The following is a 15,104-nucleotide window of genomic DNA, read 5'->3' on the forward strand; positions in this document are numbered from 1 at the left end:
GCCTTCTGATAATTAATTTTTCTTTTCCCACAATCACATAATTCCACGTCGAAAGCACCTAGCCTAACCGAAACAACAATAAATAACGTACGCAGGCAGGAAATTATTAAGGCAAGTAAACTACGTTTGCTTATGTTATTGGCCCATAGACCAAGAGGAGGATAACCATGTGTCTTTGTCATCAACAAATCAATCTTATGAATCTCAGTAGTATATATATATATATGATTATGTAATTTTAAATTAAAAATAAAATAATATTTAATATTATAATAATATATATATAAATATATATATTTATATATCTAAAATAAATATATATAATATTACTCTTAACAAATATATATTAATAAGTTGATTTGTTACTAACCTTTGAAAGGAAAATTTTAAGCCTTTTGCGTATTAATTAAGTTAGGGTTAGGTGGTTGTTATAATTTCATTTTCGACTTGATAAAATAGTAATGGGATGAATGAGAAAGTCATAAGATAGTTATTATATTTAAATTTATTTCAATGAATGATTATTTAAGTGTTATATGAAGATTGAATTCTAATATTCTATATCTTTAGTATTAGTTTAATCATGAAATGATGATGCTGTTCATGTATATATGTATTCAAATAGGCTGGCCGTTCTACCTACTCCTTTTCCCTTGTAAGACCAAAACAAGAGGACTTTGACTTCAGAATTTACCCATAGAAATTGGGTGGTCACTGGTGTGCCCAAAATTTATTTGTTCTAATGAATGTAATAACTTATAATTGAATGGTGTAATTATTTAATTTTTTTAATTTAAAGTTAATTAATCAAATATTATTACGTTGGTTTATATAAATAAATTTATACTGTTTATTATACAGATAAGATTATTCGTTATTACTCAAAGCAGTCTCTCATTATAATACTGAGGTATCAGTCTCCTTTAAATACACAAGTACCACCATAAAGAGAGGGAAGAAAGAGCCCAACTTCAACAAATTTCGAGCGGCAGCAGCAGGCGTCGAGGGAGAAAAAGGGAGAGCTAGCTAGCCATGAATGGTTTTTATGGTTTGGATCATCGATATGGCGTACCCTTCAGCATGCAGAGGACATTCTTTTGGAGCAAAAACTCTGAGATTCTCTTCTCGGGTTGGCCTGGAACAAGCTCTGGGATGTATGCGCTAGCCTTGATCTTTGTTTTTGTTCTCGCTGTCGTTGTCGAATGGCTCTCTCATTGCAAATTGATTAAACCTGAATCCAACCATGTAGTCGCTGCTTTCTTTCAGACTTTCTTGCATGCCATAAGGGTTGGCCTTACTTACTTGGTGATTCTGGCTCTCGTGTCGTTCAATGGAGGTGTTTTCTTGGCTGCTGTAGTTGGACATATCTTGGGGTTTTTGCTTTTCGGTAGTCGGTTGTTCAAAAGGTCAACACCAACACCTCTTACCGCTAAAACCGCTGATGTTTAGTTTTCTTCCTGTTTTTCATTGTGTTTTCTGTACAAATTCAACATGAAATGTTGTGTTATGTGCTTGATAATTTCCATTTTGCGCTCCAGTTGTATGCAGAGAAATTCTGAGATTCCCCTACAGGGGCTTAGTTATGACTTGGCTTTATGTACTTGTGGGTTGTCTATAAATAAATTATATGCAGATACCTTCATTGTCCCAATTTGCTAATGAGGAATATGAAATAATATAATTTTGTGTGTGTGTGTATATAATTGTGGAGATGAATAGAATTTGAAAAGATCTAATGTTTGTAGATTTATCTTTTATTTGAACCAATCCTTTGGAAAATTTGTTGCCGTTGTCGTGATTCTCTCCGACTTTGAGCACGACATCTCAAATGGCGAGAAGAGAAGGAGATGCGTGACGAATCCAATAGAGGAGAAATCGTGTCTCAACATCACTAGAGAAGAAACAAGACTAACATTGGCTCAATCTCTAGTAAATGACAAGACTGACAATAAAGAGAGAGAAAACTATAAATTGATTTGTAAACTTAAGTTAAAAAGGGGGTGAAAATGATATTTTAAAAAATCTAGAGAATAACTGTGAATGAAAAAAAGATGAAAACCTTAAATAGTAAAAGAAAAAAATAAGATTTTTAAAACTAAGATAGAAAAAAATTAATAATTTTTAAAACTAAAGTGAAAAAAATAAGATAAATGTTAATTTATTTAAAATAAAATTTTTACTTTTTACACTAATAACAAAATTTAGCAATAGTTTGATGATAAATAGATACATGATTTCAAAGCTCTCATGGACAAATAATTAATTCTAAAACCCACATGAGAAAAACATGGTTCGATGCCCTTTAAAACAAAAACCCGATATCATAAACTTCCATTCCATTAAAAAACTTGTGTGTTTTTTTGTTGATTATGATTTTTATTTCTAGTAGCGGAAGATACAAAATTTTATTCCTATGAATTCGCTTATTTTTGGAAGGCCGAATGATGGGAAATGAAATAATAATTTTTTATCATTTAAACTTGAAAAGTATATTTTTCACTCATTATTTAAATTTGTTGAAAGAATTTTTTTTTTTTTTTATATAAAATTGTGAAAAAACAAAAATATTTATTTTATTGTCTTCTATTAAGATTAGAACCATTTATCTCTCAAGTATAGATTATCTTAGGTGTCATTGTTGATCATTTTCATGGAAATATTAATATTGGTTATTCACCACCTTCTCACCATTCTACCTTCTTCTTTGGATAGAATAAGTAAAATTCATTGATTGTTATTACAATGTTAAGAAGTTGATTTCGTGATAATTGAAAACTTCTTCTCATTACGGAAGTCATAATATATATGGTTCAATTATCTTATTATAAGATTTCTAAAAGATAATTAGTCTTTCTTAAGTCTCGATTCTTAAAGTGTTAGTTGATCATTTTATATTAATTGCTATTTATTAGAGTTATCTCTGAGAATTGACATCAACGAGAAATTCTAACAATGTAACATAAATCATCTAATCTACAATCCATTATCATTGTGATGAAATGTTAGTGATTTAATTATAAGGCAACATAATTCTAATATATTCCAAATTAATAACAAAACCTTCTGTTTCGCAAGTTACTCAAAATGTAAAGGCCTAATTCCTTCGTATGTTAGCTTATTTTATATTCTGTATTTTCCTCATTTCAATAATAGAAAAACTTGTCTTGTGTAGAATTATCCTTTGGAAAGTGACTTCATATGTAGCGGCCATCCAGCAGGCTAAGTTGGTTAATGAAATCTTGTTCTTCAATTTCCCCACTTTATCTCCAATTTCACATGTTAACACATCATCTATATATCTATTTTGTATATTCAAAATATATACACATAATTTTATTATAAAATTATATGAGTATACTTTAATTGATGGGCACAAAACAACTAATACGTTATTGTTGTGCTGAGATTTTCAAGTATGTATCAAACGTAAATGTTATTATTTGGACTCTTATGGGCCGATTTCAATAGTTTTGATGTCGGCCCGAAATCAAAACAAGCAGGCTACAGTAGTCGAATCCATGAGTCCAACTAAGCTTTTATGTACTAGAAACGTTCGTTAAGGAGAAAATCCGGTTATCTATAACAACTTTTGCCTATACAAATTAATTTTCTGGTAATTAATTAAATTAATCATTTGAAGAAGGTTTATACTATTTAATTCAAACACTTCGGAGATTATATGAATACTATACAATCATTAGAACGCCAAAAGACATATTCGCACTCAAAAATTGCTTTGGTGGGAAAAAGTCCTTTGGCCTTATTAGAATGAGGTTTATACACCCTTAAATGACCCACAGTCAACCTTAATTCAATAAGCACCACAAACAAAGAGAAGAAACCCACCAGGCGACCATGGATGATATGAATGGCAGGAATAATGGGCAAATGATGGATGGCATGGCACCGCCAACATCATCCTCATCCATGAGTCACAGCATGTTGTCGCACATGACTTTCTTTTGGGGTAAAAACGCTTGCCTGGAACGAGCTCTTGCATGCATGTTTTAGCCTTACATTTGTTTTTGCACGTCCTATCTTAGAGTGACTGTCTCATTGCAACTTCATCAAACCCAACTCCACCCATGTACCCGTTGGTTTAATTCAGATTTTTTTTGTAAGCTTTGAGGATCCCTTCTGGTTGGTGATTTTAACTCTCATGTCTTATAATGGAGGTGTGTTCTTCATTGCTGGGGCTGGACATGCTTTGGGGTTTTTGCTTTTCGCCATTCGAATTCTTAGTACATCAACTACCCTTCTTAAAGCCTCCGTTGTTGATTATAATGGAGAATCTCAGTACTGTTACATAATTCTCAGCCATTGATTCCATAGAAACAATTGAAGAACAAACTATAGATGATACATATATTCAACTTAGAACAAAGATATTACATTATTATTTATTAGCAGAACTTTTTTGCACGCACTCAGTTTCTATAGACAAGACAGTCCCCATAGCATTATTATTAAACAGAGCAGTTAACCAGAGATTTCGATGGCCTTGACGTCAGGTGTCTTCGCCTCAACTTTAGGAATAGTGACAGTCAAAACTCCGTTCTCCATGGAAGCCTTGATTTCATCCATCTTCACATTCTCCGGCAACTTAAACCTCCTGGAGAACATCCCACTACTTCTTTCCACACGATGCCACGTGTCGTTCTTGTCTTCCTTCTCTACCTTCCTCTCTCCGCTAATTTGAAGCACGTTGTTATCTTCGATCTCCACCTTCACTTCCTCTTTCCTGAGTCCCGGAAGATCGGCCTTGAAGACGTGAGCCTCCGGGGTTTCCCTCCAGTCTATCCGGGTGTTGACAAAAGCAGAGGTTTCTTGAGGGAAACGAGTGGCGAGTGAAGAAAAGTCCTTAAATGTATCCCAAACATCGAGAGCGAAGGGATCGATCACACTGCTGCGTCGGTTACCGAAGAAGCTTGGAATCAACGACATATCGGTTCTACGAATTCGAGAGTATTGGCTTGATTGCAGAGCTAGAAGCTTTGCTTTGATGGTATGACATGGCAGGGCGTTGAGGTTATTAAATAGAAGGATGGAGAATTCTAGTACTTTGGCGTGGGGTCTCTTTCACATGCTTACTGAAGTCTCTGGAGGCTTTTAGAATTCTCCCAGGCGTGCTTCAAGGTTCTGGACTTCGTTCTGAAATGGGCTATCATTCGTTGAAGGCCCAATCTTAAAAGGATAGGCAATCAGTGTTTGTTTGGTTCATTGATTTTGTAGGAAATTCTCATAGCAATTATTTCAACCGAGATTATTTTTATGAGGGGGGCATCCATCCAGTATGGGTAGTATCAAGACAGAGAAATCATGTATTATGTCGCATTATTAAAATCTAATTTTTTATATTACACATTAAAGTTTATATTGTAGTATATAATTTTTAAAAATAAAATAATAAAAAAGATTTTTAATATATATTTTATCATTTCAAAAAATATCAATGTATTAATCCATATCAATAATATATGTCATATCGTTTCATATAATATATTCACTATATCATATTAATTTGATATACTTTGTAATATATATTGTTTTATATATGTATCATATTATACTATAAAATACGTATCGTATATCATAAAACACTTATGACATATATTAAATATCAACATTTTATCATATAAATAAAATTTTAAAGTAAAGAATAATTCTGATGTCAAACAACAATGTCACATTGAGCATAATATAGTATAAGAATCATAATTAAGTATATTTTAAAGATAGAATTCAAACATTAGAATATATAGCAATTATTTCAACAAAGAAAATGATCATTTTCTTTTCTCTTCTTTCAATAATATATATATATATATATATATATATATATATATATATATATATATATATTATGGAGAAACAATGTTTGTCTTATTTGATTCTAGTATGTGGATACTATTAAAAGAACCTAAAAGAACAATTTATGGGTGTGTGGTTAAGAGTATTCAAAGATTACTTTCTAATTTGTTTAATTTGAATAATATTTTATTATTAAAAATAAACTATTATCACAAATATAAATTATTAAAAGATTTTTTGATAAGATTTTATTTTTAATAAGATAATATTGGTAATATAAAATTATTCAAATCAAACACACTGGGGTTTGGTTCCAGGTAATATATGTTTATGGTCATTTTTTATTTTTAGTAATATAAGATCACCCAATCTATATTTATAGTAATTCTGATATTCAGTAATCTTCTGTATCTAGGCACATTTAAATAAAATTATATTTTAGAATTTTTTATTTACATCCAACCAAATATATTATCTTCATCATCAATGAAAAATTGTTTTGAGCCAAACCAAAAACTCATGGAAAAAGTAATTTACTCCCAAGAAAATTTCTACATCCAATCTCACAGATGGATGGCCCTAGCTGCGTCGAATGGTTTTAGCATCTAGCACGTGGAATTCTCTCTTTCTCATTCTCTAGGATATGATTTGGTTGAGATGGTAGTAAAGAAATAGTAACGCCTTTCTTGTTTAGCCTTATTCTCGTCCATATCTGTTTCAAAAATTACTTACTATGATATCATTAATTCCATATATTGGTCATTATTTTGTATTGTAATTCTACATTCAAATGAGTCGTGCACATAAATTATTTTTTTAAATGATTATTTTTATTAATTTCATAAAAAAAAAAAAACCATAAAAAACAATCTAGAGAAAACTCATCCAAAAATAATAATAATAATAATAATCATCAACAAGAACAACTCGACGGAGGTAGATCTGAGGTTTTCATAGAATATGGGATTTCTGTCTTCCTGAAAACCCTACTGCCAAACAATAAAAAACCTAAAGAATGGCCAACAATGGCCACAAGAAATATACCACCGTTAAAAGACATGACAGCAAGCATGACCATGTAGGCAAGCCCAACCCTAATTGCGTACATCAAAGTTTGAATGACACCCGCGGCGACGTCGCTTCGACCCGGTTTGATAATTCGGCTATGTGAGAGCCACTCGACTAGGACCGACATCGCAAATACAAAAAACAGGGCTAACACGTACATGCCGGTATTTTCCATACCAGGCCAACCATGGAAGAGGACTTCAGTGTTCTTTCCCCAGAAGAATGTCATGTGCATCATCATCTTGTGGCCGCGCATCATCCCAGTGCCGTTCATTGTGGGCGGTGGCGCCATTCCATGGTCATGGCCATGGCCACTCATATCATTCATGGTGACTGAAACAGATAGAAAAGACACCTGCTACAGTAGGATTTTGGACGGATTAATTTGGTATTTAGGAAGATGATAACCATAAGAGGTTGGATTGTTCTATAAATACTTATGATTTTCCCAAATCTAAACGGTTTGTATATGCAGTACACACAACGTATTTTGTGCAGTACAAAATTCTTAAGTGAGTAAGTTACAATTTCCACCCACAGTTTGGTCCAAAAACTCTTTTTCACCTTCAATGGTATAAATAATAATTTTTCATTAAAAATAAAATCTCATCGAAAAAAACTAATGTGTAAGCCTACATAGTAATTTCATTATTGAGGAATTTAAAACAATTAAAAAACTTTTCTAAATCTCAACTTAACCATTAAAATACGGCAATTTAACTTTTTATATACTTAAAATCTTGTAGTTTAACCTCTGCAATTCTTTAGAAATCTTAATCATTAAAGCCACTCCTTCACCGCTATCACAATCTCACCCTCTCTCCCATCATGAAAAAGGTGCGAGAGCAAAATAAAATGGAAGTAAGAGGGTTTTAATATAAATCAAATATATAAGGCTTTTTTTTTTCTTTTAATTTTTGTTAATTTGAAGTGATGAAAAATTTTGAAACGTTAAACAAGTAGAGGTACTATAATAATTTAACTTTTCAACACTATATCATAAAATTCCGTTAACAAAAATTTATTATTATATAATTGATTATTATTATATATAATGACACATTATTATTAGTATCTAAATTAATATTTATTATAAGTACATATAATTTTATTGATATAGTATTTGAATGATACAACTATAGTTACTTAGATAGGTGAGACCAATGAATTTCAAATCCAAATGGCTCAAGACCACTAAATTATACACCATTTATTCACTGGTCATCATATGGTCTTCATTTGTCGCTAATGTATACGCATTGATAAAGAAGATAAAATTGACCTTTTTGTATCCGTATATATATGTACACAGGCGCACACGCATCATAAAGTCAGAATTCTGTTTTAGACTAACATTTTTATTCGGAGTGAAATTAGGTCAGTAGAAAAGTGTGAGGAAGCTTATCTCTGCACGGGCTGGTCATTTTACTTCTATCAATTGTTTAGTTTCGAGGCAATCCAAATTTTCGTAATTTAACATTAACAACATAATGAGGTAATTAACAAAAAAGATAATTTGATAAATCTTGAAAAAAATACTAATTTTAAGCAATTATTTCCAAAAATACTTTAACATGAATATATAACCTTCCAAACTTTATGAATTTTTAAAACTAAGATAAAGAAATAAGATAAAATTTAATTTTTTTAATATTATTGTTTAAATAATAATTATATCTTTAAAAATAATTAATTTTAATAGTTAATAAATGAGTATTTCAATTTTTAAAAACGAGTTAATGACAGTTTGATAATAAACTAAATAAATTAAATTTTAGATAGAAATAAGTGCTTTGACCTATCATTTATATGGTAATCACTCATCATATTTACGTGTCATGTGACTTCAAGAGTTAGTTTGAGTAAATGAGTTATGGAAATTCCAAATGAATGAATTGGTTATGGATATCCTATGGGCAGGGTTCCTCGTAACCCCCAAAAAAAAAAAAAAAATTTACATGGCATATATGTGGTGGACTAAGCCAGCACTTGAGGAGGCGTGGTGGCACATAGAGCTTCTCTAGGAAGGCAGGCCGTGTGTGTGGCCGCGTAAGGTGTCGATTCCACGTTGAAAGGTGTTGAATCGTTTGATGATATGAACAATGAAAAATCAAATTCATTTGCATCTGAACAGGAATGTTAGGATGATATGAACAATGAAAATTCAAAGTACAAGCAAAATTTTATGAAATCATAACCTCTCTTATATTTTTTTCATTTACTGAAATCAACGACCATAAATTTGTGTGAAACAACAGTCATAATATTTTAATATAAGAATAAACAATATATGGGGGAATACATAGGCTCATTTTTGTATGTTTTATCTGGTTTGGGCTTTGGGTTGTTTGTTTTACCTTAGTTCCAGTGAGATGAATAATCACATGCAAACCAAAGGAGGAAGATCAGACAGATCCTGACAATTTTGGATATTTAATTTCCTGGAATCCTGACTAGCAAAAATCATGAATCCAATCGAATATCCAGCAACTGCAGCTATGACGACACCGATATTGAATCCGAAGGACATGACAGCAAGCATTAACAAGTAAGCAAGTGAAACCCTAACGGCAAACATAAACGTCTGTAAAAGCCCGGCAGTGACATCGTTGTTGGAGATGTGCTTGATCAGTCGAACATGTGAGAGCCACTCTACCAGCAGTGAGATTGAAAACACAGAAATTAAAGCCAATATGCTGTACACATCGAAGCTCTGGCTCGGCCAACCTAAGAATGATTTGAGAAATGATACCATTCTTCATTTTCTAATTGTCATCTCTATCATTTTTTTCTCTCGGACAGTCATAATTTGTAGTGATCATATGTAGTACTTGCACTTGTAATTTTATGTACTACATGCACTACTTCAGAATTGTGGTGGTACTTCAAGATCAAGTAGGCAGGTATGCATTGGTCAGCTGTCAATTTTTATAATAGTATATGGATTGAAATTTTCTGCCCAGAAGAAAATGTCTTGAACAGTATTTCACATATATCTTTTGCTTTTATTGCGATTTGTGGTCAAAATTTCTCCTCCAGATGAATATTTGATACAGGATGGTGCCTATCTTCATCCCAACACTCCGCTCCACTGAGAGAAGTATTATAATTAAATAAAAAATTATAAATTTAAATATAAATGATAATATATCATTATATAAATGAGTTTTTTAAATTAAAGATAAAAAATTATCTAATCATATAATAATATATTATTATTTGTATATAAATTTATACTTATTATTTATATATATAATACTACCCTATTATACTTATATTAACTTTCCATCAGAGGATTTTATTTGTAGGCCACGGTAATTTTGGATATACTACAAGATCAAATTTTGTAGCCCGTTTGTTTTTATTTCGGTGAGATAAAACCCATATAATACAACCCATGCTATAATTATACTAAATGTGCCTATGTCAAATGTTACAAAGGGGATAATGATAAAATTATGTATATTTAATTTTAAATATTTAATTAATATTTAAATAATGTGTTATTAAGAAAATAAAAGAATTTAAATTAAAGATAAAATAATATTTAATTATATAATAATATATTATCTATATATTTAATTATATAAATATATATATATTCAATTATATAGGTACACACACGACATTGCTATGGGGGGGTTAATTAAGATAAAAGAAAAGCAAAATTTGTGGACATCGGTTAGAAAATTCTGCTTCCACGTGGAATCAGCCATTTAGAGACATGTCAATAATGTCACTTCCGAAAGGAGAAGATTCAACATATCGGTTTGCCTATATTTAAGGCAATGACTAGAAAATTTTATTTTTCAATATTCAAACTATCCATGAAAGTCACATAAATGGTTATAATTTTGATTAACTCGGTGCCGGCTGATACCAAAGTCAAGATTTTGCTCTCTGAATTAAACAAATCGTGAACGACAGAATCACTAACACCAAAGTAACCTTCCTTGTCCTACCAAACTTCTATATTCCCATTAGCCATTGAAGTTATATTTAATTTTAATAGAACTTTGCCCACTGCAACAAAACAAGGCCTAAACATCAGAAGCTTCAGAAAAGCAATGGAGAATCAAAGAGAACAAAGATGCAGCCGCTTGGTGTTTGTGTTGTACCCATTTCAAGGCCACATCAACCCCATGCTTCAGCTAGCCACTATCATGTATTCAAAAGGTTTTTCAATCACCATTGTTCATCCACAATTCAACTCTCCTGACCCTTCTAAACACCCCCAATTCACCTTCACACCCATATCAGATGACTTGTCCCAAGGCAAAGTCTCCACTTCTGATCTTTTTGGTACCATTTCAGCTCTAAACAGGAATTGCGAAGAACCGCTGAAAGAATACATAGAAAAGATGCTGAAGGCTGAGGATACACATGATCGTATCGCATGTATTATTTATGATGGGCTCATGTTCTTTGCTCAATCTGTCGCTGATCGTCTGAAGCTACCAGGAATGAGTGTTCGGACGAGCGCTGCTGCCTCAATTTTAGCTTATGCTGTGTTTCGTCGTCATGATGAGCAAGGCTATATCTCCTTCCTAGGTATGTGCCAATAGGCCCAACTAAGTTGATTCATATATATTTGTAGTCAGTTCAGTTATGTCCTATATTTAGAGCATGTGCAAACTTCATTTTCCTTACTGTGTATGTGCTCCTTATGCCACAGATTTAATGTCAAAAGACCAAGAGACCGAGCTCCAGCCCCTCCGGCTTAAGGACCTGGTCATGTTAAGGAGTCAAAACGTTCCTGAGTTGATCGGCGAATTGAGAGCCAATCTAACCGATTCGGTGAAAAAGTCTTCAGCTATAATTGTGAATACAATGGATTTTCTCGAACAAAATGTTGTCAAACAAATTCAAGGGCTCTTTCCAGCTTTTGTTTTTACCATAGGCCCTTTTCACAAGCTGGCTCCAAACATTTCCAGTTCATTACTGAAGGAAGATACTAATTGCATTTCCTGGCTAGACAGACAAGCGCCAAACTCTGTCATCTATGTAAGCTTTGGGAGCATTGCTAGCATGGATGAAAAGGAGTTTCTTGAGACATATTGGGGGCTAGCCAACAGTGATCAGCCCTTCTTGTGGGTGGTAAGGCCTGGTTTGGTTCGTGGCTCGAAATCCGTAGAACTATTGCCTAAGAGTTTTGAAGAAAGAGTTGGAGACAAGGGTTGCATAGTGGAATGGGCGCCACAATTAGAAGTGCTAGCACATGGTGCTGTGGGAGGATTTTGGAGCCATTGCGGTTGGAATTCTACTCTCGAAAGTATTTGTGAAGGAGTTCCAATGCTGTGTAGGCCATTTTTTGGTGATCAGTGCTTGAACGCGATTTATGTGTGTGACGTGTGGAAAGTAGGCCTTGAATTGGAGAATGAGTTGGAGAAGGGAAATATAGAGAAAGCTGTAAGAACACTCATGGTGAACACAGAAGGAAATGAGATGAGGAAGAGGGCCATGCATTTGAAAGAGAAAGTGAACCTCTCACTGAGGCAAGGTGGTTCTTGCTACAATTCACTGAATGAATTAGCTGAGCAAATGCTGTCACTCAGATCAAACTAGAAAAGCCTGTACTAGTAACATATTAAAGTGCCCATAAAAATTTCAGGTTGGTTGTCCATTATTATTGTATCATTTTGAGCTTGAATCATGAAGATCTTGATTGGTAAAGAATAAGACAAAAAGCATATGCAGTGATCAGAAAATTGAAAGTTCTGCTTAATAAATTTGTTGGAATATTGATTATCAAATCAACTGAATACACGTTAATTTCTGAGACTGATACCAAATTAAAACTCCATTTTCACAACGAAGAATCCGAGCCACTACTCAATTGACACTTTGAGGCAACCGAGATCAGAATGCAGGATCAGGCACCCAATTGTCAAAAAAGGCATCTAAGGCATGTGAGGCGTTAAGGTCGCACACTGTTTTAATTTTACTTGTCATCAATCTGACGCCCACTGTTTAATTTACCCCTTTATCAGTTATATACAGCTCATTCAGATCTATCAGACTATCCTGAACAAAAATCCGGTGAGGCATTTGTGACCAGCATCTGATTCTGAGTTGCAGTTAATACAAAGTTACAATCACAAAGTGAGAGATGGAGAAGCAAGGAAAGAGAAGTAACCGGTTGGTGCTAGTGCCAGGTTCATTCCAGGGACACCTGAACCCGATGCTTCAACTGGGCTCCATTCTTTACTCCCGGGGCTTCTCCATCACCATTGCACACACCAAATTTAACTCCCCCAACCCTTCAAATCACCCTGATTTTGATTTTGTAACCATCTCGGATGCCTCGTATGATAGCGATCTTTCCTCAGGGAATATACTAACTATAATCTCGCGTCTCAATGTCAACTGCAAAGCTCCATTTCAAGAATGTTTGGCTCGGTTGATGGAGAAACATAATTCGGTTGAAGAGAAAATCTCCTGCATCATTTATGATGAAATCATGTATTTCTCTGCAGCAGTGGCTGATCAGCTGAAGCTTCCTAGCATTATCTTGCGCACAGCTGGTGCAGCCGCCGTCCTATTTCGCGATGCGACTGTCCCACAGGCAGTAGTTACCAATTTCTTAAAAGGTATGTGCTGCTTGCCTAAACAAAATTTATTGGAACTTTGATTTCATTAAATGACTTCACTTGAGATTACTATGCAAAAATCTAACACCAATTCAAATTGCAGGTCTTGGATCAAATGACATAGTGCCCGAATTTTATCCCCTCAGGTTAAAGGATCTACCTTTTTCGAAATTCGGGTCATTAGAAACAATGTCAAAACTGGTGAATGAGTTGCGAAAAACTGGAAATTCTTCGGCTATCATCTATAACACAGTAGAATTCCTTGAGCAATCCTCTCTGGCAAGGATCCGACAACAATGCCACCTTCCACTCTTCTCCATTGGCCCTCTCAACAAATTTGCGCCAGCCTTATCAAGCATCTTGTTCCACGAAGATATCAGCTGCATGAGATGGCTTGACAAGCAAACTAATGATAACACAGTAATTTATGTCAGCTTGGGGAGTATAACACAGATTGATGAGAATGAGCTAGCTGAAATGGCGTGGGGCCTAGCCAACAGCAAGCAGCCTTTCTTATGGGTGATTCGACCAGGCTCAGTGCGTTGTTCAGAATGGATTGAGGCATTGCCTGAAGGCTTTAAAGGAGCTATTGGAGAAAGAGGATGCATTGTTAAATGGGCGGCCCAGGAGAAGGTGTTGGCACATGCCAAGGTGGGAGGATTTTGGAGCCATTGTGGCTGGAACTCAACAATGGAAAGTCTAAGTGAAGGTGTTCCAATGATCTGCAGACCAAATTCTGGAGACCAGAGGGTGAATGCAAGATATATTAGTCATGTGTGGAAAGTGGGGTTGGAATTGGAGAGTGAGTTGAATAGAAGGGAAGTGGAAAGAGCAGTGAGAAGACTAATGGTTGATAAAGAGGGATTGGAGATGAGGCAGAATGCCATGGAATTGAAGGAGAAGATTCAACTTTGCCTTAAAGAAGGAGGTTCTTCTTACACTTCCTTGAATGAGCTAGTAAAATTTATCAAGTCATTTTGATTGTATTTGATTGCGAATTATCAGTTATGGTTAATGAAGTTCATAAATTTAGAATACAATGCCATATTGTTTTGAAACAAGAGAGGTAAAGGTAGTGCCATTATGTCATATGCATTAAGCAATTAGAATTTTGAGAAGGAAATTAATTAAATTAAAACATTTTAAGAAGGTTCATACAATTTTAGCCAACTAAGTTATACAAAAATAGCCAAACATCACTCATAATGATAAGATTACCCTCATCGCTAACCTTTAAACACTTTGAAAACTTTAACTCTCCGTCATCTCATTTTCAGCTGTTTTAATCAATTTTTTATTCAAAAATCATAAAATCGAAATAAAAAAATTTGAATGAATCTAGATACAAAGATGTATATATGATTATTTTGTTATTGGTATTAATGATTTAAAAGATTTTAAGTATAAAAATTGTTGAATTCACTAAAAGAACAAATAATAAGATCGAATCTGATGCAGATTGATTATGAACACAATATATGAAAAGAATTCTCGCACAACTAAATCAATCTTTAATTTAAAAAAATTTCTTACAATGAAAGCACATAAATAAAAGTAAAAAATACAGAGAATTTGTATACAATTCAACTACAAATATAGTCTACATCTATAAGAGCTAGTCTAATCATTCAAATT

General features: G+C 33.4%; 5 protein-coding genes across 5 annotated transcripts; 3 read left to right on the top strand and 2 right to left on the bottom strand.

Moving 5' to 3' along the window:
• The first annotated feature begins 1,032 nt into the window (after positions 1-1,032).
• LOC123208617 (copper transporter 1-like) lies at positions 1,033-1,449 on the top strand. Its single transcript, XM_044626147.1, has one exon. It carries the CDS (start codon positions 1,033-1,035, stop codon positions 1,447-1,449), a length of 417 nt encoding a protein of 138 aa, XP_044482082.1.
• A 2,889-nt stretch (positions 1,450-4,338) lies between these two features.
• On the bottom strand, positions 4,339-5,023 carry LOC123200014 (18.2 kDa class I heat shock protein-like). The gene has a single exon (XM_044615092.1). The coding sequence runs from the start codon at positions 4,942-4,944 to the stop codon at positions 4,480-4,482; it is 465 nt and encodes a 154-aa protein (XP_044471027.1). The 5' UTR covers positions 4,945-5,023; the 3' UTR covers positions 4,339-4,479.
• Positions 5,024-6,692: 1,669 nt separating this feature from the next.
• On the bottom strand, positions 6,693-7,347 carry LOC123209714 (copper transporter 1-like). Its single transcript, XM_044627843.1, has one exon. It carries the CDS (start codon positions 7,205-7,207, stop codon positions 6,725-6,727), a length of 483 nt encoding a protein of 160 aa, XP_044483778.1. The 5' UTR covers positions 7,208-7,347; the 3' UTR covers positions 6,693-6,724.
• Positions 7,348-10,845: 3,498 nt separating this feature from the next.
• On the top strand, positions 10,846-12,502 carry LOC123204516 (UDP-glycosyltransferase 76B1-like). Its single transcript, XM_044621225.1, has 2 exons — positions 10,846-11,430; positions 11,555-12,502. Exons 1-2 carry the CDS (start codon positions 10,947-10,949, stop codon positions 12,442-12,444), a joined length of 1,374 nt encoding a protein of 457 aa, XP_044477160.1. The 5' UTR covers positions 10,846-10,946; the 3' UTR covers positions 12,445-12,502.
• A 133-nt stretch (positions 12,503-12,635) lies between these two features.
• Positions 12,636-14,509, top strand: LOC123204525 (UDP-glucose iridoid glucosyltransferase-like). Its single transcript, XM_044621238.1, has 2 exons — positions 12,636-13,469; positions 13,573-14,509. Exons 1-2 carry the CDS (start codon positions 12,989-12,991, stop codon positions 14,448-14,450), a joined length of 1,359 nt encoding a protein of 452 aa, XP_044477173.1. The 5' UTR covers positions 12,636-12,988; the 3' UTR covers positions 14,451-14,509.
• Positions 14,510-15,104: the final 595 nt, after the last annotated feature.

Source organism: Mangifera indica, chromosome 2 (assembly GCF_011075055.1).
Source record: "Mangifera indica cultivar Alphonso chromosome 2, CATAS_Mindica_2.1, whole genome shotgun sequence".
Taxonomy (NCBI): domain Eukaryota; kingdom Viridiplantae; phylum Streptophyta; class Magnoliopsida; order Sapindales; family Anacardiaceae; genus Mangifera; species Mangifera indica.